General features: G+C 31.3%; 4 protein-coding genes across 5 annotated transcripts; 1 reads left to right on the top strand and 3 right to left on the bottom strand.

Annotated features, from left to right (window-relative positions):
- Nucleotides 1-308: 308 nt before the first annotated feature.
- Nucleotides 309-5,990, bottom strand: LOC130800094 (uncharacterized). 2 transcript variants are annotated; one of them, XM_057663447.1, is made up of 7 exons: nucleotides 5,743-5,990; nucleotides 5,278-5,431; nucleotides 5,019-5,076; nucleotides 1,502-1,570; nucleotides 1,329-1,424; nucleotides 1,135-1,224; nucleotides 309-589 (listed from the first exon to the last, which is right to left on the bottom strand). In XM_057663447.1, the coding sequence occupies exons 2-7, from the start codon at nucleotides 5,424-5,426 to the stop codon at nucleotides 548-550; spliced, it is 504 nt and encodes a 167-aa protein (XP_057519430.1). In that variant the 5' UTR covers nucleotides 5,427-5,431; nucleotides 5,743-5,990; the 3' UTR covers nucleotides 309-547. The 2 variants fall into 2 exon arrangements, with proteins under 2 accessions (XP_057519430.1, XP_057519429.1); XM_057663446.1 differs by having other exon boundaries at nucleotides 310-638.
- Nucleotides 5,991-8,167: 2,177 nt separating this feature from the next.
- On the bottom strand, nucleotides 8,168-11,560 carry LOC130800079 (probable glutathione peroxidase 8). The gene is made up of 6 exons (XM_057663430.1): nucleotides 11,427-11,560; nucleotides 11,164-11,240; nucleotides 11,015-11,076; nucleotides 10,496-10,614; nucleotides 8,569-8,736; nucleotides 8,168-8,366 (listed from the first exon to the last, which is right to left on the bottom strand). Exons 1-6 carry the CDS (start codon nucleotides 11,478-11,480, stop codon nucleotides 8,334-8,336), a joined length of 513 nt encoding a protein of 170 aa, XP_057519413.1. The 5' UTR covers nucleotides 11,481-11,560; the 3' UTR covers nucleotides 8,168-8,333.
- A 2,273-nt stretch (nucleotides 11,561-13,833) lies between these two features.
- LOC130799674 (probable phospholipid hydroperoxide glutathione peroxidase) lies at nucleotides 13,834-18,111 on the bottom strand. Its single transcript, XM_057662855.1, has 6 exons — nucleotides 17,692-18,111; nucleotides 16,773-16,849; nucleotides 15,763-15,824; nucleotides 15,557-15,675; nucleotides 14,803-14,970; nucleotides 13,834-14,133 (listed from the first exon to the last, which is right to left on the bottom strand). The coding sequence occupies exons 1-6, from the start codon at nucleotides 17,743-17,745 to the stop codon at nucleotides 14,101-14,103; spliced, it is 513 nt and encodes a 170-aa protein (XP_057518838.1). The 5' UTR covers nucleotides 17,746-18,111; the 3' UTR covers nucleotides 13,834-14,100.
- Nucleotides 18,112-21,219: 3,108 nt separating this feature from the next.
- LOC130799673 (glutathione S-transferase T1-like) lies at nucleotides 21,220-24,128 on the top strand. Its single transcript, XM_057662854.1, has 7 exons — nucleotides 21,220-21,478; nucleotides 21,570-21,643; nucleotides 21,834-21,894; nucleotides 22,031-22,081; nucleotides 22,198-22,277; nucleotides 23,011-23,216; nucleotides 23,781-24,128. Exons 1-7 carry the CDS (start codon nucleotides 21,402-21,404, stop codon nucleotides 23,931-23,933), a joined length of 702 nt encoding a protein of 233 aa, XP_057518837.1. The 5' UTR covers nucleotides 21,220-21,401; the 3' UTR covers nucleotides 23,934-24,128.
- The last annotated feature ends 461 nt before the right edge of the window (nucleotides 24,129-24,589 follow it).

The following is a 24,589-nucleotide window of genomic DNA, read 5'->3' as shown; positions in this document are numbered from 1 at the left end:
ATTCACTATACATTGAGGGAATTGTTTAGGCGTTTATTTAGATTTATAATCGATTTAGTTTCAACACAAAATAACCACTAATTGTTTAGTTACAGATCTTTTAGAAAGAATTATTGCTATAACAAAAAGGATAATATATGTTAGTAAAAATACATTATCATAATTCCTGACTAATTTTCTAGTTTCTTTACCTTATTTACAAAATTGAACCAAATTATATTTACAAAATTGAACCTATTTTTACTTAAAACTATTATTCTTTTTCTTCTTTGTAATACTATTTTTGGCAATTTATTAGATCAATATTAAGTTCTGATTAGATGATAATTATTCTTTCTTGAAATTAATAATAATTAAAAATTATTGTCAACAAATAGTAAGTGCATCTGAAATTCAGGAGCTGACAATTCAAAGATCTCATCTTTACAGATTACAACAGAGGATAATTAATCTACTCCTCTATCCCCTCGTCTAACACCACCTTGAATTTTTCGATGTCAGAACTTTTTAACTCAAATGTTGCAAAATGAGTGAAACAAAAGAGTATTCAAATGGAAGTACAAAGCCACTCAACTTTTTCTAGCATGATCTTCAACATCAAGATTCAGCCCATTGCGGTTAACATAATCCAGATATCCCTGTCATTAAATTAATCAAACAGCTAATAACAACAAAGAAGCTAACTGCAAACTAGTGATGCTATACATGCTCTAGTTTGTCATACAACTAATTCTTACATATAGCGGAATCGGATTAAGGGTTTTGGCATTGTTGTGTTTGTGAGCTAATCCTTAAATATGCTGATTGTAATACATCTCCATACCAATGACGTGAGAACCACAAAATTTCATTACTCCCACGTCATTGAGGGGTTCAAACCTAGGCAAGGTTTGGGGGGTCGAATTTATGCAACCTCACCTTTATAATAAAGAAATTGTTTTCAGTCGACCCTTGTTAGTAAATATTATCTGCAACTTCACATAAAAAAGAAGTGCACATGGTTTGCTGAAGTAATCCTACTATAATATGTTATAATAAGAAACCAAATATTGGGCTCCATCAAAATGGATAATGAAGCGAGGACTAAATATGGATGGATATCGACTCAATATTCAAATTTTATGTTAATTCTACCTGTAAAATACCCACAGCAGCAAATTTGTCAAGCATAGTTTTCATTTCCACTGGATGTAATGTTAGTGGCTTCAAAAGCAAGTCTACATTCTGAAAACCAAAGGAAAACTAATCAGTGTATCTTGGGATAAAGTCCATTCGGACCATCAATAACTGCAATTAGGCGAAGAATCTAAGAGAATAAGACTACCTACCTTTGATGTAAAGCACTCATTCCAATAAGTATATTTTACACCTTGAAGTTTCCCGGTTTTACAAAGATCGTCTATGAAAACCTTCACTTGAACACCCTGATAAACAAAGCAGAGAAGCCTCATTCAAAGCGTTAGCAAAGTAACAAAATTCATAATCTTTTTGGAGAGCATACATCTGGGCTGAGCCGCTGTCTATCAAAGGGGCAGCCAACAATTAAGCCAGCAAGAGAAAATTCTGAAATCTGAAAGAAACAGAGCAAGATCAGTTAAAGCTTAAAATAATTTACTTCTGTAGTCTTCTATCTTTCTTAAAGGTCTAGAGAGTCATGACAAAATGATAGCATAAATCATGTATCGAGGCTATAGGTTGTGACAACCAACTCATGCATCAGTAGAAGGTAAAGCAAAGCATAACATAAGGCGTGGAACTACTAACCACAGTAGAATAATACTTTACAACCTCAAAAGAAAATTTCCCAGAACATTGGTTAACCAAGGGCGGAGCAAAGATTTTGGAGGTCCTATTTGTTTTTGCAATGTCTTTTAAAATGGCGTCATTATCATATTATATAATAAAAAAATTTCCACTTCAAGGAAAATAATTCAATACAAAATGTATTGTAACATTATATTACTTCAAATATAAAAAAGGTTTACAAACAAATCACTTGGAAAGTGTTGCTCGAAACCGAACCTGAACATCACCATTTAATATTTGAGGCCCCTAGGCGGTTGGCAACCTCGGACACCCCAAGAACCGGCCAGGCTGATTGGTCATACTCATATGAATAGAATGCAACTGTAAACCCAAAACTGTTCATTTGTGGCACTAACAGAGTAACAGTGTTGCTGTCTCATAGTTTCTTCATGTGAAATTTAATTTATAAGTTATTTTTCCAAGTAAGAGGATCTCTTAGTGAATTGTATTTATAAAATGATGTTCAACAATAGAAGCAATGAAGGTTATATTTGATAATTTCAAATTCAACTTCTCCTGTCAGTTGGTTTGTGCAGTTGCAGTTTCATGTTGAAATACTTTTGCTGCATCCACATCTATAATAAACGTATTTAATCAAGTTCATTTTCAGCTGATTTAGTTATGCTCTCAGTCACTTTTAGATATTGGCTGAGGTAAGAAAGGATGAAGAGACTATCAAGGATGCAGGTACACACGCTACTTAAAAACATCATTGGGCAACTTGGAAGAAGAAGTGCATGGTGAGCGAGTGTGGCCTTGAGCACTAAGGGTGTCTATCTTGTCTAATGTTGATGATTGTTGGTAGAATAAGTTAAGGAGGAGGGAATCGACTGAGGCACTAATATCTGACCATGGAATCTTAAGGGAAGACTAGAAAGCAGAATAAGCAATGTCGACTAGAAAGACAAAACAAGCCTTTAAGACTTCAATGATAGAATAATCCTTGTTGAGAAATGAGAAGTCACGCTCCATGCTTCATAGCTCTAATTAAATAAAATTCAAGGAGTAAAAAGAAACATCATTTGAGGGGTATTCCATGTCTTCTTTTTCTTATTTAATAATTATTACAAGAAGGTTACAGACTTGGTTTTGAGGCTAATGATGCTACATTTGCTATCTAGATAGGTATTTCAGATAAATGAACGTTTTGATGATCACAGGGACTGAAAAAGTTGTTTGAAATGAACATGCTTCATTATTAAAGATGTTGGCCACATATTTCGAAAGAGAGTTAAAAAAAATGATGCATCAGATTGTGAAGAGTGATGACAGTAAATCTTCTGGCTTCTTCTAAAACTTTGCCCATCATTCATTAGTGATGTTTACTCCCATAGTGCGTCCATTTATGATGAGACTATATAAGTCCATTGCAATATCTTGCTTGTTGTGTACTAGTGAATTATCATTCTGCATTGTGTCATGGTCAAGTAGAACTAAAATCTCTGAGTTTCCCTTTGATTCCTCTTCAATGATTGAACGAGAGCTAATAGTCAAGAAACGAGGGGTTTAACAAATACTACCCAACAATGCCCTGAGTTAGAGTTAGTACTTGGAACTTAGTGTAGCTATCTACCTGAAGAGGAACATAAGGAATGAAGTTTTTGGTCATAATTTGATGCAGGGGTGGAGCAATGATTTGGGAGATCCTATTTATTTTTGTGATGTCTTTTAAAATGAGGCTCTTTATAATATTAAAAGATAAAAATTTTCCACTTCGAGAAAAATAATTCAAGACAAAATGTATTGTAATATTATATTACTTCAAATATAAAAAAGGTTTACAAATAAATCACTTTAAAAGTGTTACTAAGATTCGAGCCTGAATAGCACCATTTATTTGACGCCCCTGAATAGAAGCTTTGTTATCTCGTTGACATGTGTAGTGTTTTAACGGCCTGAATTCATGCCTTTATACATCATCAATATGACTCATAGACCATAGTAAAAAAAATATCGTCCATATCATTGCATCACAAAAGCATTGTGAAGGTATTTGAGCTTAGTAGGACCGAAATATAGGCCGAGAGAACGAGACAGTTGAAAAATCATTCGCATTGTTTGCGAAAGTTGTTTTGCGACAACAACTGAGATTTTGCTCTATGAAATTTGACTCTTTTAAAGTTCTATTTAATTGAGTTTCAATTTTATCGATTGATTTACATTCATTAATTCTTGATCATCAACTTTACCGGAATTCGTGTAACCTACAGATACATGTCATGCCTGCAATGAGAACATATACAATGGGGTTGAGATGACTACTAGATTGTTTGTTAATTTTTTATTTCCAAGTCCATTGTCGATAGAGCAAAAAATTTCTAGTTTTAGGTTTTGATTTATAATGGACTATAACTTAGTGGCAATTAAATCATTTGCACTTCTTATTTATGTGAAGTTGCAAATGATGTGAAAAAAAGTTCAATCAAGAACTCTATTTTTTAACAAGAATAAGGTTGCGTACCCATCTAAGTTCCAACTCCTAAACTCCGCCTAGGCCGGAACCACTTGACTTTGGGTAAGGGTATGTTATTGTGTTTTCTTTTGATTCCCCTTAATTTCAAAATTTTTCTCCATTATGCATTCAACAAGTTCAATGAGAAATTCTGATTTTATTTTCCCATTCTGTTTATCTTATATTGACCTAGAAAAGGTAATTGATGATGTTAATTATGAAAAAGATAACTCATAGAATACTACAAGTACTTTCTATGATTTCCTATGTTCCTTTAGTTATAACTTTCTTCGCGTCTGTCCTAATTTGTAGCTTACTCTTGGCTTTCTACTTTTGTTAGGTGTATAAAAAATCGTGGGTCATTGAGAAACTTGTAAATATTCGTTCAACCCGTCTTGTATGTCTCATGGTGAGACGACCTCAAAACAAGAAGCGCATAAGCTAAAAGTTTCTACTATTGAGCTATTTTACCCAAGTATGAGGTATGTCTCACGGCTCACAGTGAGACCGTCTCATACAAGAATTTATGATATTTGTTTCCTGCATATGTAGAATTGTTGGTCATCCCAATTTGCAATTGCAGCTAACATTATTATTAGTTATAACAAAGCAACAAACAGGAAATGGGCTGTGGCAAGGAGTAAAGCAGCCCTAGAAGCATTGAAAACACAAAGGATTTGCCAAATGAAATTACACAATATGATTGGTTCGTTGACATCACATCATATTCACAAAGCTAGTAAGATCAAGAAACACTTACCAAATTGTTGAAATCTTCAGCCATCAAATCAATGCTGAATTTCTTCCGGAGTAAAACACTGTAATGTAACAAATTCAAGTGAGAGTTCATAACAGAAGAATTATGACAGATAGGTATGAGCTATATAACTGCAAAATCCTCAACAACTTTAAACTCATTACGAAAAATTATTAGCATCAAATCCATACTTTCATCATTAATGGGGGAAAAAAGCTAAACAATTTAGCTACAAATTGCGATTAAAAAGTAGAAAAAGTACCTTAAAGGTGTTGCAATTTTGTTTTCAGGGTCTGAAACAGCAAGTCCAACATACTTATCACCAACATCCAAGCCCAAAAACCGCTCTCGTTTGGATACATTCGCTTTAATCATATCTTGAAACAAGCGCAATGGCTTCACATACCTCATCTTCTCTGTAACCCATTTCATTAAGAATCAATAAACTTACAATCAATCATACTTCTATAATAACAAGTTGAAACAATGTAGTATTAACTTCTCCTAGTTCAGTGGGGCATTCTGTCAAACACTTGGTCTGCAGAATTTCCACACAGAACGATAATCAACTAATAAAGCTGTCCTTTTCAGTAAATGGAACATCGTATGAAGAAATTTGTGGTGTTCTACTGATATTTCAATATTCATATTTTATGTCCTTGAGATGCAAAGATAAAATAGCTGAAGACATATTGATTGATGAAGAAATTAGTCTTATTGTACCCACCATTGATCTTATGTTCGATAGTATTTGATTATGGCGCAACTTCAATGGCGGCAATAGAATTTTGGAGGTAAAATTCTGAGAAATCACTACGAATGCGTTGAAGATTCGGCCAACCATGAAAAAGAAACGGAAGGAGAGCTTGGGTTCGATGTCGAAGTAGAAGAACAAGTAGACCAACAACTCCTCGAGGTTTAAATAAATAGGGAAAATTTGCAAAGAAACACCTTTTAAAACCCTTTTTTGTAAAGAAACACCTTTTATAATTTTTTTTGTAAAAAAATACTTTTTAAGAGACTTTTTTAAAAAAAAACACCTTAAATCCGTTTCCGGTAACTTTTGTCAACTTTCCGGCGTTGACTATGCCATTTGTCAACTTTCAGGCGTTGACTTTTGTTTTTATTTTTATTTTATTTTTAATTTTTATTATTATTAATTTTTATTATTTTTGTTTTTATTATTATTATTATTATTATTATTATTATTATTATTATTATTATTATTATTATTAATTTTTTTAAAAATTTTTTTTAAAATAATAATAAAAATAAAAATTAAAAAAATTAATATTAATAATAAAAATAAAAATAAAAATAAAAACAAAAAAAAAAATTTAAAAAAATTTTAAAAAATTAAAAAATTTATATTTTTTATACTTTTTATTTTTATTATTATTATTATTAATTTTTTTAAAATTTTTCTAAAATTGTTTTTTTATTTTTGTTTTTATTTTTATTTTTATTTTTTATTAATATTAATTTTTTTTAATTTTAATTTTTATTATTATTTAAAAAAAAAAATTTAAAAAATTAATAATAATAATAATAATAATAATAATAATAATAATAATAATAATAATAATAATAATAATAAAAACAAAAATAAAAAAAATAATAATAATAAAAATTAAAAATAAAATAAAAATAAAAACAAAAGGAAAAATAAAAAAATAATAATAAAAAAATAATAATTTTTTTTTTTAAATTTTAAAAAAAAATTAATATTTTTTTATTTTTGTTTTTATTTTTATTATTATTATTATTTTTTTTTTTTTAAAAAAAATTGTTAAATAATAATAAAAATAAAAATTTAAAAAATAATAATATTAATAATAAAAATAAAAATAAAAATAAAATAAAAATAAAAACAAAAGTCAACACCGGAAAGTTGACAAATGGCATAGTCAACGCCGGAAAATTGACAAAAGTCACCGGAAACTGATTTAAGGTGTTTTTTTTTAAAAAAAGTCTCTTAAAAGGTGTTTTTTTACAAAAAAAATTATAAAAGGTGTTTGTTACAAAAAAGGGGTTTTAAAAGGTGTTTCTTTGCAAATTTCCCAAATAAATATAAACTTCATACATTATGTTTTAATTTGAATTAAATAGCTCAATAATAAAAATTTATAGTTTTATTTAGAAACACATAACAACATAGCACATTTAAATTATATGAATTATGAATCAAAACGTTATGAATTGATTAAAATATTTTATATTTACAATGGTCGGTTAGTACTTGATTTTCTTGTTCTCATAATAAACCATATATGTGTAACCGTTGATCGGATTGGCTATAATTGGTATGGTGTAAAAAGAATAAGTGCTTTTGAACTTATGCCTAAAAGACATAATAATATTACATCAAAATAAGATTGCTTGTAATTTGTAAAGGGTGAAACTTGTTTGATAATGTTTTTTTGTTTTTAAAATTAAAGATATTTCTAGCAAAAATATATTGATTATTTGTACGAAGATTCTATTTTAAAACTGATTATTCACCGTAAATTCTTGCATGTTAGGTATGATGCTCATGCAATTAATTTGTCTAGTCAAGAATAAATTACGGAGTTGTCTGATTTACCGAATCGTATTACAAACATAGTTATAAATAATTATATCGTGAATCTGAATCAATAAACGTCTATTAGAGTCTAGATTGCTTGCATTAAGTGTGATTTATTAAGTACCTCAAATTTCAATTTAAACTACAAATCAATTTACATCAAATTTAAAGCTAATGTTATTTAATTTGAGTCCTACCACATCGTACAAAGATGAGAATGTCTTCAAGGATAAACAAAGGGTTATAGATGATTGGTTTGCGTGGTAACCGAAAGACTACAATTTTGTAGATCATCTACAATTTTTCATAAATCAGAAGTACACATAGTTTAATGAGTCATTTAAGTTGTTGAACTCTTGTAGCATTTTCACATAAAGAACAGACAACAGGTTAGATGGATCGGTAGATAGATAGATAGGCTTTTCCACATAAAACCAGTTCCTTCTTTTAGCTCTTGTTGCTTCACAACAAGTTTTCTATTAACCAGAAAAGTCAAAATACAAATCAAAAATTGCAATTTAAGTCATAAATAAGACTGCACTATTCAGCTTCAGCTGTAATGTATTGTTCAGTGGGGTCATAATAAGTTGGGACTTGGGAGTTCAGACTCTTCAATGCAGATCAAAAGTGCTCAGGCTTGAATCCCTGGAATTGGAGCAAGAAATAACAGAAAACCTTGACAACGAGCGATGTATATGTTCAACGATTAACACAAAGGATGCTTTATCGATTATTAGTGAGCGCGCAGCGATCTATACGATCCCCAACAGCATTTTTATATCATACTGCAACAGCAAAAGGGTATTAGTGAGCACAGACTGCACGATGACTGAAGATCATCATCATCATCCCAATGAGTCCCGCCCAAGGCAGGGTCTGGAGAGGAAAGAAAGCAGACCAATACCCTCATCACGAGGAGGTCATGATCGAAGGGAGCCCCTCAACTCGAGTATCGCAACAAGAAACAAAACAGTCGGAAATCCTTACCTCCAGACTGAGAGGTGAAGTTGTGGGATAATATCTACCAACTGTCTGGCCTTGCTTATTAACAAGAAACTTGGCGAAATTCCACTGGATATCATCTCCAAAAATTCCCCATTTCCCTGATTTTAAGAATTGGTATAGAGGCGAAGCGAATTCTCCGTTTACTTCAATCTATAGATGCATCATGCAAGAGTGAGAATTCAAGAAAACAAATCAAAAACTATATGGGTTTTCAGAGCATCACTGCCCTCTACTAATGTTCTAAGAATCTAAGTGTAAATATATTAATCATGAATGAAAATTAAAAATAATCAACAGCTTATCATGCACATAAATGGATCATTTGAATCCAACAAACATGGGCTAGAATGTAATATACTTTCTTTGTATATTATTTACACCATCGTTATTAAAATCACGAATCTGATGTACGACCTCACGATTCTACAATCTAAAAAAGGCTAGCGATCAGGATCATAGGTAGTATGGTATGATCCTAAGAAAATAAATTTTTGAGAGATAGATCCAATCATCAAATGACAAGATCCAACAAATTTGCTCTCAATTGTTATTGAATTTTCTTATTCACCATCTTCGACTAATCTCTGTCACATACACACGTATGTTTGAAATATTCCATAATCATAGTTTTTAAAAAATGAAGTTCCTCATAGATATAAATTTCTAAACTAATAATAGAAAGAAATCCATTTTCACTCTTGAAAATGATGTCAAACCGATTATTTGTAAGATCTACGATCCTATGATTTGATCCAACTGATTTGATCATGCCATCCATCTGAATGATTCCAAGTTGGATCTCAATCTTGATAATATAGATTTACACCATTTATGTTTTCACATCATCCAACACACTACTTTGAAGTTTGAATCTTCATGACTTGAGTTGTGTATAATTCAAAATATTGAAAAGATGCAATTAGATGAAATAAATAAGATTCCATTTGACTTTTTTTCTTAAACATTACACCAAAATATAAAATAAGATTAATTGACATAAAGTGAATGTTAGGGCTTTTAAGTGAAACCGACAAATTTCTTCAATGTTATCCTAAACTTGGATTAAAAGTAGTTTTGGAAAATAACCCAGAGAGAGGTTAACTAGTATATATACTTTTAGGATTGAACCTCATCAGGTTTATGTGTAGCCAAATCTCATCTTATTCTTCTATGTGAGATTACATGTTAGTTATTTTCCAACACCCATCACTCCCACCTCTCTCTTCGCTCAGCCTAAACCAATATTTTGTGATCCTAGTCCGACAACACACAAGAACCTCTTTCCAGGTTTTACTAGGGCTGCTAGAATTTGAGCATACATGAACAGCTCATAGTGATGAACACAATAGACAAAACTATCAACATTCAATTACCAATAAAGTCAACAGCAGATTATCTAAGCTCAAGCCAAGAGTCCTTCAAACTTGCAATTTGCAATGCCCTAAAATCTATGTGGTACAGATTCTAAGCTAGTGTTTCAAATTCAAGTTAAGGTTACACTTAATAAGCACCGAAAAAGTAAGCAAGAATGAAAAACTAACAGCAATTTCATTGACATATTCAACTTCATGTATTTGCTAGTTCTTGTCAAATTTAAACCTCATTCTCATTTGTGATCAAATATCCAATGATATTCTTCTCCATATTTGCATTTTATTCTCTTTAGGATGTTTTCAAGATAATGGAGGTATAGGGTAAAACTTCCATATCTTTGGCGGGGTGTCAATTGTCTACAACAGGTACGTAAAGCAAGATGAAGAGTCAAAATAACATTGTTCGCAGCTTGGATAGTAGATGCTATAGAATATAATAACTAACAACCAAATTGGCTAAATGCACAAGCAACGAAGAATTTGATATAGGATAAATGAGTTTTCATGGTGGTGAAACTACATCGTGTTTCGTTTACCTTGTCGAATATGGAAAATTTCGACTCAAAGCGAGAGCAAACAAAGTCAAGAATCTCCTCATTTTCGCCTGGTTCCTCATCACCAAACTGATTACAGGGGAAAGCCAGTATCTCAAGGCCTAAAAACACAATAATTCCAAGATCCACCCATTACCATAAAACTAATTCAACTATTACATTAACGCCCTGTTTGAAAATCGGTATTAAATAGTGGGAATAGTAATGAAAAAGTTAGTGTAATTTTGGTAAAATATCTCTTGACAAGTTTAATGCTCATACTTATTCTCTTTCAACAATCTCATTTTTTCACAAAATTCATTCCAATGCATAACCATTTAAAAACGTGATATCAGGTTGAAATGAAAAATTGTGAATAAAAAAACCCATTTATGATCAAACTTTCATTACCAAATCATCCTTATTACCACCTATTAGTACTGATAACCAAATGGGCGTAACAGATTACAAGAGAGTACAAAAGCAAAAAAAAAAAAGGAAATCGAAAAAATGGAAAAAGACCTTGATCTTTGTACTTGTCATATAATTGATTAAGCTCAGTATAATTAGAATTGGTCATTCCACTGCCAACAATTGAAATAACCCATTTTGAGCAATAAATCAACATAAAACATTTAATCAAAACAAAAGGATAAAGAAGTCAACAATACCATTTGGAAGCAACATTAACAATCAACAAAACTTTTCCCATATAATCACTCAATTTGACATCATTTCCTTTGGCATTCTACACAAAAAAAAAAAGATAAATTCTGCAGTTATAAAGGAATGAAAATCAAATATTACAAACAGATGGTTTGAAAAATGTCTAATTGTTTCTAAATTATTCATCTTTCAGTAGCTAAATTGGAAGAAATTAAAGGGTATGAAAAATTGAAGTGGGAACTAAAAGAAGAATCAAGAAAACTCAAACCTTAACAGTGAAGCCATAAATGGATTGTGGGGGTTTAGTGGGTTCACTTGCCATACTGTATGGAATAATGGAATATGGAAGACAGGAAGACCAATTTGTTCCTAATCCTATTCCTAACCGTGATATTCATATACCTAAAGGTGCTAAAGAAAAAAAACATTTTTACCCTAGAAAAAATTACTTATAATACTCCCACCTATTTATTAATCATGAATAATTTCAAGGGGTATTTTCCTAGAATAAACTCGATGATCGGATGACTTGATAGCAAGTTTTATTTTAAAAAAAAAAGATAAATTAAAATAAAATGTTAAAAAATTGTTCAAAAAAGTTTATGATTTTTTTTATTATTTAGAATTTTTATGTAATTTTTCAAAATTATTCTCTAATTTAAATTAATTTTCAGTTTACTATTTGATGAATTACCTATTATAGCAGGTCATTGGATTACCCAAATTTACTCTCGGCAAATACCCTTTAAAGTTGAGATTATTCATGGTTAATCAATAGGTGCGATTATCGTAGGAAAATCACAAATAGATTGGATTATTCTAGGTAAATTTTCCTTTAATATATTATAGTCAATTTCTTAATTTATGAGTTAAAGGTAAATAAGGTTAAATAGCTGAGATATAGGAGTTAATAGGAAAGTAGTCTCGATTCTTTTTTCAATGATACTTCCTCCATTTCAACGATTAGTCATTCCTATTTTAGTCGATTTAAGGATAATTACATTTTTCTTCTTAGGTAATTCTTTAATCATTTTGAATCAGTTTGTATCATATGAAGTGACTATTACACGTCTCTATTATTTCCTCCTAATTAAATTTTTCTTAAAAAAGCAAATGAGGGCTATTATTAATGTGGTCTCTACACTTTTCTTTAAAATCGTGCAGAATCAGTTGGGAAGATGATGAGGACAATGATGGTGAAATAAAGAGATTATTTGTAAAAGTGTGACTTTTATAGATTAGAAAACAAAGCAAGCAAAAGAAGGATAAATGAGCTCCAACGAATAGTGGGTTGCTCGATCATTTGAATAGGTAAGCTCGATCAAGCACTCTTTTTCTCATTTGAGTGCAAGGCTTGGAAAGTTTAGGTCTCCTTCAAAACTTATTCGTTCATTAGAGCATATACTTCCGCGAAACGAAGCTTGCTTTTGCGTATAGAGCGTGTTGCATCTAATTGATGAGGAAGTTATGTATCTCATACTCTATAAATCGAGGAGATGCACTGATATCTTGATTGTTGAATTTTTAAATTATTTTTATCATTTCCTCCTATCTTTTACAATTAGCCAAATTTCTTGCAATCTATTGATAAAATATTTAGATTTATATCTTTCAGCTCGAAAAAAAAGAAATAGAATTCGTAAATTTAAGAATATGAAATAGTTTAAGAATATTTTTATATTTTAATAGATATCGATTATCGGCATACAATGTATAGAGGTGCTTGTAAGTTGTAACATTAACACAAAAAAAAAATTTAAAAAAAAAAACTTACCTTGTATTTAACAAGACTTAACAAAGAAAGAAAAAAGAAGCTGCAAGAGAGACTGTCGAAAAAGAACGGGAAAGAGAATAAGAGTTGAGAGGAAGACTCATCATTGACCCGTCTCGTTAATGACCTTTCAAATACAACCGTCCCTTAATCTACTGGATCGCTTCATTTATTGCCTTTAGTTAGTATGTTTTATATATTCTAATGATCTTTCAAAAAATTAGATCAATCTAATATACGGTACTCTTTGAAAAAGATAGAAATTTCCTTTGCTAGGCCTAAACTTAAACTTAAACTTAAACCATCATCATTCATCAACCATGCCTTGATTGGAAGCAAAATCACAATGAAAAAACTATTATTAAAATTAAAGTAAATTCTAACATAACATTCAAAATTAGAAAACTTTGTGTGTGCCCATGCACAAATCTAAAATATATTATTATAAGGTGAGTTAAAAACTCATTTCAACAAGTGTACAGGACCAATTCGAGAATCAACTCAATAGTGACATGATTCTTAATCATTTAGCGTAACCGTATCCAAGTTTAATTAAATTCCCTTACTTGTTTCATGCAACATATACCATAGAAAAAACGATGAACTTTAATTATTATTATTATAATTTATACACATATTTTATTGAATGAGACGGTCTCACCGAGAAACGCATCTCATACGTAGATTAAATATTTCATCTAATACAGACTATGAAAATATAGACTCCTCGCTTGAAATCGTCTTACCAAGAGACAGTCTATCACAAAAATAATTTGTATTATAGTAAAAACAAAAAATTCTTATCGACAACATTGACTAAAAACGAGGGGTGGTAATCTGTGAGCAGAGGAGCATTTCCAAATGAACAGCAAACACAACAAAATTCTTGTCGAAAGCAGTGTAATTATTCAAAACCCTTAAACTGCATTATATGTAGTAAAAACAATTCTTTGAGCATGAAATACATCTTGATACAATGTAAACCAAGAAAAGAGTGTATTGTGAACTAATGAACAACTTTCATAGATACATAACCCATAATTAAATACTGCATGAATGTGAACAAACAAACGAAACACATCACACATAGATGTTCATCGCGACTTTTTATTTTGGATATCCTATGTGTCCCGTCTTAGCAAGCGAATCAGTCTCCAAGGAACGCAACACTTCATGAGATACCAAGCAGTTTCTTGATGTCCTTCTGCAGATTCAAAACATTATCGGGTTATAAGCAGGGATGGCAAAATGGGCGGCTACATGCGGTATGCTCTCCCCATACTCATACCCACTACCTACCTACCACCCATAACGGGTAAAATTTTCATACCCACTCACTATGACCAATTGGTTATACCCATCATGGGTTTTATCCACCATACACCCATCTCACACCCAATCTACGTCCGCATTATATACTTTATAAATTCTTATAATTTTGTTTAAATCATAACAAATTTTGATATAAATTAGTAAATATACATATTTAATATAAATTAGTAAATTGTAAGTGTAGGATGGGTGGTATGGGGCGGGGCGGGGTTGGATGAGGTGTGTGGATATGAGGTTGAGCAGGTGGGTATGGGGCTGAGCGGGTGGGTATGGGGCTGATAAGACTTTATACCCACCACCTACACACTACCTATGGCGAATAGGACGTTTCACACCTATGCACCCCACCCACTACCCACCAATGTCGTACCCATACCCGATCCAACTGGGGTGATGCTATGCGAAACCCGTATAATTTTACTCGCTTGCCATTCCTAGTTAAAATTTATTCGCAACACTATAACGAACTCTGCGGATTTCTTTCTTCTTTTTTCTACTTGGAGAAAAACTATGCAATAGTAAAAGCAAAGCATTATTTCACCTCGATGCTCGATGGGGAAGTAGTTGGAGCATAACGATCTACAACAACTCCGTTTTGGTCTACGAGAAATTTGGTGAAATTCCACTTGATTCCGTCTCCAAAAATCCCACCTTTTTTTGCTTTCAAGAACTTGTATATGGGTGCAGCATTACTACCATTCACATCCACCTACGAATAAGTTCAAAGCAAAATGCTTAAGGAATAACATTAAAGGTAGGATTTATTCAATTTGTATTTTGGACAGCACTCAGTATAACCGACACTCTCAAGAATACATGAGGTTGTATTTTTCGACCACACTTCTAGTATCTTTTGAAGTTTCCCGAACCAATTTGTAGAAGTATTGTCAAGGAACCAACTCAGCCAAAAGGCCCCAAGATATGTTATATACTCTAACATGCCCCCTCACACGAGATCCCATTGGACTAGAAATGTGGATTCGGCACAAGCACTCCTCATACCTGGCGCTAAATATTCACTTTAAATGAGGGGTGGTTGAGATTCGAACCGGTGACCTCTTATCATGCTGGCTTCTGATATCAAATCAAGGAACCAATTTAACCAAAAAGTTAAGCTGATAATTAAGGCCCAAGATATGTTATATATAACATTAAGTTCATGGTTGAGACCCCAATACATGTTATATAATCTAACATTAAGCTGATGGTTGAGGCATCAAGATATGTTATATACTCTAACAAGTATTGAATCAAATTATAACTAATATGGATTTCTTATGCACGTAAATGACTACCTTGTCAAAAATGGGGTACTCAGCCTTAAAACGAGTGCAAGCAAACTGCATGATCTCCTCATTAGTGCCTGGCTCTTGGTTGCCGAATTGGTTGCATGGGAATGCCAAAATCTCTAGGCCTGAAATTAAGCATGATAGTAAATACAAGTCTTCATATAACAGGTATCAGTTTGATAACATGAAAAGAAATAACCACAAGAAGCTACCTTTGTCTTTATACTTTTCGTACAATTTAGCCATCTCTGTGTAGTTTGAATTGGTCAAACCACTGCAATTCAAAAGAGAAAAACGAGTACATTGAATTACGCAGGTTAAAAAGGTTATTTACATCAATCGAAAGCTCAAAGTAAAAATGCTAACGTGTACACCGTTACACATCAGAACCACAAGCTAAGTATCAAGTTTTAATTAGACGTGTTCATTTGGGTTATCGGATTGATTTCGAGTTAGGTGTTTTGGGTCGATTTGAAATCTGATTTTGCGCCTATATCGTTTTTTATATAATTGTAAATAATTTATATAGTCGGGTTATATCGGATTCAGTTACAAGGTCAGGTGAATTTCGGATCATCAGGTCTGTTTTAAACACCAATAGTTTTAACTAACTCTGAACAATGTAGTCACACAAACTGAAAACCATTGCTACAACATTGTCTCCCGTATACAGTATACTTGTAAGATGTGCAGCAAAGCTTTGACATAACAGAAAGAGGAAAGTTATTTAGGATCGTAGGATGAAAGGCGGTGCTAAGTGCTAACAGACATTTGGTGTGCACCAAATCCACCCTCAAATCTTATCACACAATACTTCACCTAAGCAGGAAATTTCTGTCAAATACATTCACATCCTTAATTTTGGCTGGTTAGGAAACTATTGAGTATATATTTTTGATACCGAGAATACAAAGGTGAGCGAAAGAGCGAGTAACGTCAGGCGATTATGAGGTCCATGGTGTTGAAAAAATAAACTACATGTGATTTCATGTTGAAGAACTAAAAGTGATATAGACTAACAAATAAGCTTGATGGGTTATTCTTTCTATTACCAATTGGTTTTAAGATGGAACCTCATCGGGTTTGTGGGTAGTCAACTATCACACGGGTGATGAATCAGTTTTCAATTACAAAGCAATTGAAAAACTTAGTTAGAAGATCCAAATTTAGTAGGAAATTACAACCATAACATCCTAAAATGAGGGCTAAAGCCATATCATACCATTGTGAAGCAACATTGACAATCAACAGCACCTTTCCTTTGTAAATACTAAGATCAACATCATTTCCACGAGCATCCTGCAAGTTAATCAATCAATATGTTATAGGAACCATAAAATATATATGAATTATTGCACCCCAATACAAAGAGCTAAAAGAAACTACACCCTGAAATACAACAAGTCAATTTTAACAAAAGGCTATGCAGCAGCAGGACAAAAAAAAAACCCAATAAGCATTACTTTTGGGTCATAATCAAAACCTCTAAATGGACTATACTGAAAACTGATGAAACCAGCTAACTTGAGATCAACTCGTGTAGACACACCCACGGACACCCATGAACTCAGGCCCACAAACCCACTGGCGTTGACTTTCATATACAGGTGTATCCTTTTCCAAAACCACATAGTGGTAAAAAATTACCCACCAAATTCAAATGGAATATTTCGTACCGGGTATGAAGAGGTTTTGTGTTACATCCAACAGAATCCACACTTTTGTCGGGCTCTCGTTTTGACGTGTTAGAGTATATAACATATCTTAAGGTCTCAACCATTTTTTGGTTAGTTGGTTCCTTTTAACATCTTCCTTACCCGTGAAGTATTTTGAACAATATATACATTCCTTGTCATTTGAAAGCATCTATGTTGGACCAATTCATATCAAAACCCCATTTGTCATTTTAATTTTTTTTAAAAAAATTTAAGGTTAAAAAGAGTAGATAAACTCAAACCCCTAAATTTGGGGGCCCTGTATCGGAACCTCTCGGCCAATTTCTCATTTGTTATCAGTAGAAAAAATAAGCCCATTACTAATCACTTGATAACTTGATAAGTGAAATACGAGTAACAACCAAACAGCAATAAATCAAGTGATAAATAATCAAAGAAAGTAAAAATTAGAGAATTAAAACGAACCTTGACAACAAAATCGTGAATTGAATTGGGTTGAGAAGAAGAATCACTTGCCATGGAGTGTAGTAGTAATCTTAAATCTTAAAGGTTGAAAACAGGTGATTGATTAAAATACGCAGAAAACAAATAAGAGTAATTGATGAAGAAATAGCTAAAATTCTGTGTTTAAGGAGAGTAGATGAAAAACATAGAGGGGAAAGTCAATAAAAGAAAGGGTATATATATAAAATCATGGATGAAATCATGTAACATATGGAAAGGAATCAATCAAGTTAATTAAGTTTAGAAAGCGAAGTTTGAAAGGAGTATACTTAGATGGAAAGAAATAGAAGAAAGCGCCATAAATTTGAGAATTGAGAGGGTGGTTTCTAGTTTGTATTGAAAATGGAGATTGCGGGTAATGTGAACAGAGGTAGGTGGTAATCAATTCAAAATTGATGATAATAAAATGGAAAAATTATCCCGAATAATTATGTTTATTGTCCATGAATAATTTTTACTATTGATTATTTTTAAATAATTCAACCATCGTAAACTATTTGTTGACAACATTCATCCTTATTCTTCTTCGTTGATTTTATCTACTCATCTTTAATCATAAAATTATTAATTATTCATAGGAGATGGATAATAAATAAAATTATTCACAATTTTTTTGTAATGCGGCAGTTACGGAAGGTGTTTGAGGGATACGTGGGTATACTGTAGCCATCCTTTAGTCAACACACTCTTGGCATGCCAGCTTGCCATGGAGCAGACTTGAAAAATTGCGTATTTTGATATTCATATGGAGTCTGGAGATGTTTTCAAAAGAAAGATCCAAACAAATAAACAATTTAAAAATAATAAATAAAATAAAAAAATAAATTTTAGGTATATTTAATTTCAAAAATAAGCATCTTTATGTCAGAACTTAAGGTCAAATATGTTTGTAGTTGCTAACAGCTAATAAAAAAATTGGTCAAAAAAATCAAAATTGTTGTTCTTAGTTAATAACAGTGAACAAAAAGAAGACAAAAAAATATAATTTTACATATTATAAGTTTATAACTATATTTTACTAAACAAATATGATTTTTACTAATTGTAACTGATTTTTAGTTATAAAGTAAAATTGAGTTTTACTAACTAAAACTAATTCTTATTGATTTTGACTAATGTTTACTGAATATAACTGAACTTTACTTATTATAACTGATTAATTTAAAATTATTTTACTGATTAATTTTTTAAGATGAACTAAACAAAGCCTTAACCGAGTCGAATTTTTTACTGATTGCAACCTCCTTTGATCTTTGATAAGAATATAGTTTTCCATCTTCAATTCCTCACCGGTATATGAGCAAAATTTATATGGGGTAAGATGATAATGAGTAGACAATTTTAATTAATTAAAAATAATAATTTGCATCACTATAGGAATAGATAATTATCAAAGTAAGCAATAATTTTTTCTAATTTAAGGATTCCCTAATGTCTTTTTCAAAAAATTGCTCAGTTAATTTAGTATAATATTAGGATCTTTTATGAAAATTTGATCAACATTATAATTTGACAGTTTTTAATTTCATGATAAACTGGGAGAAGAAAATAACTAAGTAAAAATTAAATTAAAATTTTATATAAAAAAATAACAATCGCTCAACATGAAATAAAATTTGATTTTTTTAAAACAAAATATAAAACTAATTTAAAAATGTGAAAGTAATGTAAATACATAATACAAAAATCAAAATAGTACATTGTACGTTAAAGCAAATTATGTATAGAAGTATAGGACGAACACATTATTTTTCACACGTTTCACACATAATAGAAGCCAAAATTAGTCTATACATCGTTTTTTTATTATGGGAACACAATAAAGTTAAATAATCATTGTTTGCAACAGCCGAATATATATCGAGTATGATGATGACAAGTATATAATTTTAATTAATTAAAAATTATAATTAATTTGCATCATTATAGGAATATGATAATTATCAAAGTAAGTAATGTTTTTATCCTAATATAAGGATTTCTTTATGTCTGTTTTTAGATAATTGCTCAGATAATTTGGTATATTAGGATCTTTTATAAAATTCAAATCAACATTATAATTTGATTTTTTTATTACATGATAGACTAAAAAACAAAGAAGAAATATCTGAGTAGAGTTGTTTATTCGGATAATCGAGTCCATTTCGGATGGGTGTCATTCGATTCGGTTGTATTTTGAATTGGTTATATTTTGGATGCGTGTTTCGACGGGTCATACTCGGGTCGGTTAGTCACAGTTCGGTTGAAGATCGGTTATTCGAGCTATCGGGTTAGCATCAGTTCGGTGTCGGTTGAAGTTCGTGTCGAGTTTCAATGGGTCTCGGGTTTTCATCGGTTAATAATTGATTCGGTTTTACCGGGTGCAGATTGGGTTGGGGTATTTTTCAAGTAGAATTCGGCTACGAATTGTGAATTACTAAGTACTATGGATCGAGTCAGTATCAGATTAAGTTGTTAGTCATTTTTTAATTGATGATAAGGTTCTTTTACTTAAAGCAAAATAGCGAAAAAAATGCAAATCAATTAGTGATCATTATTACATTGTTACTTTTACTTGTTTGACCGAAAATTAAAATTATAAAGTTTTATTAATTTTCATATAATTCGATTAAAAGTAGTTAAATAAACATTGACCATTGATTGTTAACTCTAAATATATGAAACCATGTATTTATAAAATTTATTTTATTAAAATATTTATGACTTTATTAGAATAACTAATAAGATGATTAAATATGAGTCAATCATACTTCTATGTAAAAAATTGGTTCAGGTTTACAGCAGTTCGATCTAAACTTCGTTCGGGTTAAGTCGGTTTTAGCTAGATCGAGTTCGGTTTTGAGCATGATTCGGGTCGGATATGACTCGGGTCGGTCACTATTAAGGTCGGGTAATCTCGGTTAACAGTTACGTGTCAGTTAGAAAAATCGGTTACAGCTCGGGTTCAGTTTTCCCATTTTCAGTTGTCAACCGGTTCGGGTAATATCGGTTCGATAAACCTAAAAAAGGAACACAATTTCGGGTCGATTTACTTTCGATTTTGGATCGAATTTTTGGGTCGGATCACTTTTAAACAACTCTATATGTGAGAAACAAAATTAACACTTTACGTGAGGAAAAAAATAACAACTCTAAAAAAAGCAAAATCTAATTCTTTAACGACAAAATATGAATCTAGTTTTAAAATGTGAAAGAATGTGAAAGTAATATATAAAATACTTCCTCCGTTCTTTTAGTCGCACCCACGGGCAATTTGATACTATTCATTAATGTCATTTAATTTTCATATTGTAGTTAATCAATAGTTAAAACAGTCATGTGATATCTTGTTAGATTCGTCTTAATATAAATTTTATTATGCATCCTTGAATGCAAGTAAAAAAAAAAAGAAAATACATAATACGACTACAAATTTCAAAATAATACATTCTACGCAATAGCAAATTATGTATAGAAGTATAGGAGGCGTATACATTTTTCACACGTACATTTCACACATAATAGGAGACAAAATTGTCGTTAATCTTTTTCTATTATGGGAACATGATAAAGTTGTAACATCGTTGTGAACAACAGGCGAACAACGAAGAAGAACAAATTTTTTGCATTATAAATACATGCATTCCTTCTGAAATCCAATCCATTCCAACAACGAAGAACAAGAATTTAAAATGGCAACTGGCGATCTTCTCAAAATCTATGCTGACCGTCTTTCTCAACCTTCCCGTGCCGTCATCATTTTCTCCCAGTATTCTTCTTCTCTTTCCTTCTACCTTCATATAATCATATTCACTTATTTTTTGATTTCTGTTTTTTTAAATAATTATTATTTATTTTAGGGTTAATGGAATCCAATTCGAGGAGCAGAAGATTAAGCTTTTCTCTCCTGATGTTCAAAAGCCAGATTTCATAGGTATTCTGATCTGTTTGTTGATTTTCCCTAATTATTTCTTGTTCACAATTGTTTTGATCTAAATTTTGTGATCTGATAGGTAGAAGTTAAATTCAACAAATTGAAAGGAAAATCTTCATGAATTTAATTTAATTGTTAGCGTTTTTTTATTTTTTAAAATGATATTTGAATTAATTATTATGATTAACAGCCGCGAATCCATTGAAGAAAGTTCCAGCAATTTCTCATGGCAACTTCACTCTGTTCGAGAGGTAAATTAAGGTTTATCGAATTGCTCGTCTTTGTAAGATTAATTGTTTTGCCATTTTTTGGTTTTTAAATTGTGCAATTAGGAAAAGTTAATAATTCTTTGGACATTGATTATACTTGTGTGGTTGTATCCTGTAGCCATGCCATTCTGACGTACCTTGCTTGCTGGTTTCTAGTACCTGATCACTGGTGAGTTCATCTTGATACTTACCGGATATTATTATCCATGTCTTATTCAATTTTACGATTCAATTTTACAGATTCTAAAATTAAATCAACTATTTGTTTATGATTAATTATGTTAGGTATCCGTCCGATCTTCGTAAGAGGGCTAAAATTCAATCCGTGTTGGATTGGCATCACTCAAACTTACGCTATGGCTCAAGTAATATCTCTATCCCACTCCATACTTTATTATCAACATAAGAGAATAAAAAATTATGCGTATGTATCAAACTTCAGTAGAATATAATGCTATCATTTTCATTCTAACAATGCGCTAGAATTCTGACCGTTTCGATCCAATAAACTACTTCTGAATTCTGAAATTGTTCAGTTTCAATGCGGTTAATGTGTATAATAAAAATATAATTAAATAAATCTTATTTAAATCTTCTAATTGCATAATTTTAAAATATTAAATTTTTATAATTTTTAATTATAAAAACTCACGATATAAATGACCAAAACTACACATGAAATTGCATAGTAAAGTGAACTGTAGTAAATATAATAAAAATTATAGAGCGAAAGGAGATGAAAACCCACTTAAAATGGGTTCCTAGTGGAGGGTCGGATCATGGATCAGGTTTGATATGGGATGAGGTTACTCCAACTCCAACTAGGTCGATCATCATTTTGATAAATCACCCATGACCCGACCATTTATTATTTCTCTTTTTAGAAAATATACTACTTTTACTAATTCGGTTGAAGTAAGTACCGCAGTAAAGTTTTGGGTTCCATTCATCCATTATCAATGCTACTCACATTATTCGATCATGTGGACGATATATAATGGAAATGATCTGTACATTACACGTTTCTAAACACATTGCACATCATATGTATTATGTTTTAATCTGAGTCTGACCTTTCTCTTGTTTGGGTGAGCCCAGCTAGATACTTGATGAACACAGTGTTGGCACCTTTTCTTGGAAAAAAACCAAACCTAGAAGCTGCAGCCGAGTATGAACTCAAGTTAGGGGAAGCCTTTTCTACCATTGAAACATTGTGGCTCAAGGACGATTCCAAGTTTTTGCTGGGAAATGTACAACCTTCTGTTGCTGATCTTTCCCTTGTCTGCGAGACTATGCAACTTCATGTAAGCCTAAACTAACTACACACTAGGTTTTATATTCATTTGCCCAGTTTAAAACTAAACTAACATAATTCGCTCATGGCCAGTCGTTGGCTAGGGTAAGAACCCAAGGCCCACGAAAAAAGTAGACACATTTTGTCTTCATATGCATCGAATTGGAGAACTTGTGTGATTAAATAATGTATTTAACCACCAAGCCAAAGTGCTATTAATGATAATTGTTACTTTATTTACTAATCATTGAATTATAAATGCACGATTATCAAATAAAAAACAAAAAAAATCGAACTCTATTATTGGGGTGTAGCATTTTTTTTAATATTATAAATTTTATAATTATATATATGATTAGAGCCCTTAATTTATTTTTCGCCCGTGCATTTAAAATCTCAAGGCCAAGCCGACCCTGAATTTGCTATAGCTAATTAGTCTTTTAAATTTGCAATTCGCTTTGAAATGGCTCAAAGAAAAAATCTAAAACAACCATAATTATTCATATTTTCGATATGTGATTTGCAATTTGCAAGTATGACATCTCACTACTTTTGTTTTCGCCGTTCTGATCAGATGTTACCTGAGGAAGATACGAAGAGGATTTTAGGACCACATAAGAAAATTCAACAATGGGTTGAGAACGTGAGAGAGGCAACCAACCCGCACTTTGATGAAGTTCATAAGCATCTATTCGATACTATTGCCATCTTTTACAAGAAGGCTTAAATTTATAGTATTCTATTCTATTCTTATTACTTCTTTTTTATTTATAAGTTTACATCATATAATTTAAAAAAAACTATTAATATGGTGCTTTCTTATAGGGAGGAAATATTTATTTTCTGTATAAACCTAAGAATGTTTTGTATATATTATTATTTCATTCCGATTGAATAAACGTACGGTTCTTTGGATTGCAAAACACTGTCTTGTGAATTGTGATGGTCTTCATGCATGAGTGGTTACTACTTATGAAGTTATGATCACTCAAATAATAATAACCAATTTCATTCCAAGATCATACAAGACACAAAAAAAAAATTATAATTCACATTTTTAGTGTTGAAAAAAATGGGACAGATAAGAGATTCAATTCCAATTAAAATTTTGGCTTCACCAACGCCTTTAGAACGAAGGTACCAAAATCCTTGCCAAACAAACTTCAAACCAAGTATTTTTAACCAGGGCCATTTTGAATATTTTTGGGCCCTAAATGAAACAATGAGTTCTTAAAATATAAACGTCATGCCTATTTTTAAATGACAATTGATAAGCTATTAATTTTATCAACAATTATTCTTGTGATAGACCAATTTTCAAAGAGACGATTTTAAAACAAAAAGCTTATATTCTTATTTTTTCTTTAATTTGTATTAATTGGG

This window comes from Amaranthus tricolor, chromosome 14 (assembly GCF_026212465.1).
Source record: "Amaranthus tricolor cultivar Red isolate AtriRed21 chromosome 14, ASM2621246v1, whole genome shotgun sequence".
Classification (NCBI taxonomy): Eukaryota; Viridiplantae; Streptophyta; class Magnoliopsida; order Caryophyllales; family Amaranthaceae; genus Amaranthus; species Amaranthus tricolor.
This window is presented reverse-complemented; position numbering and strand designations above follow the sequence as displayed.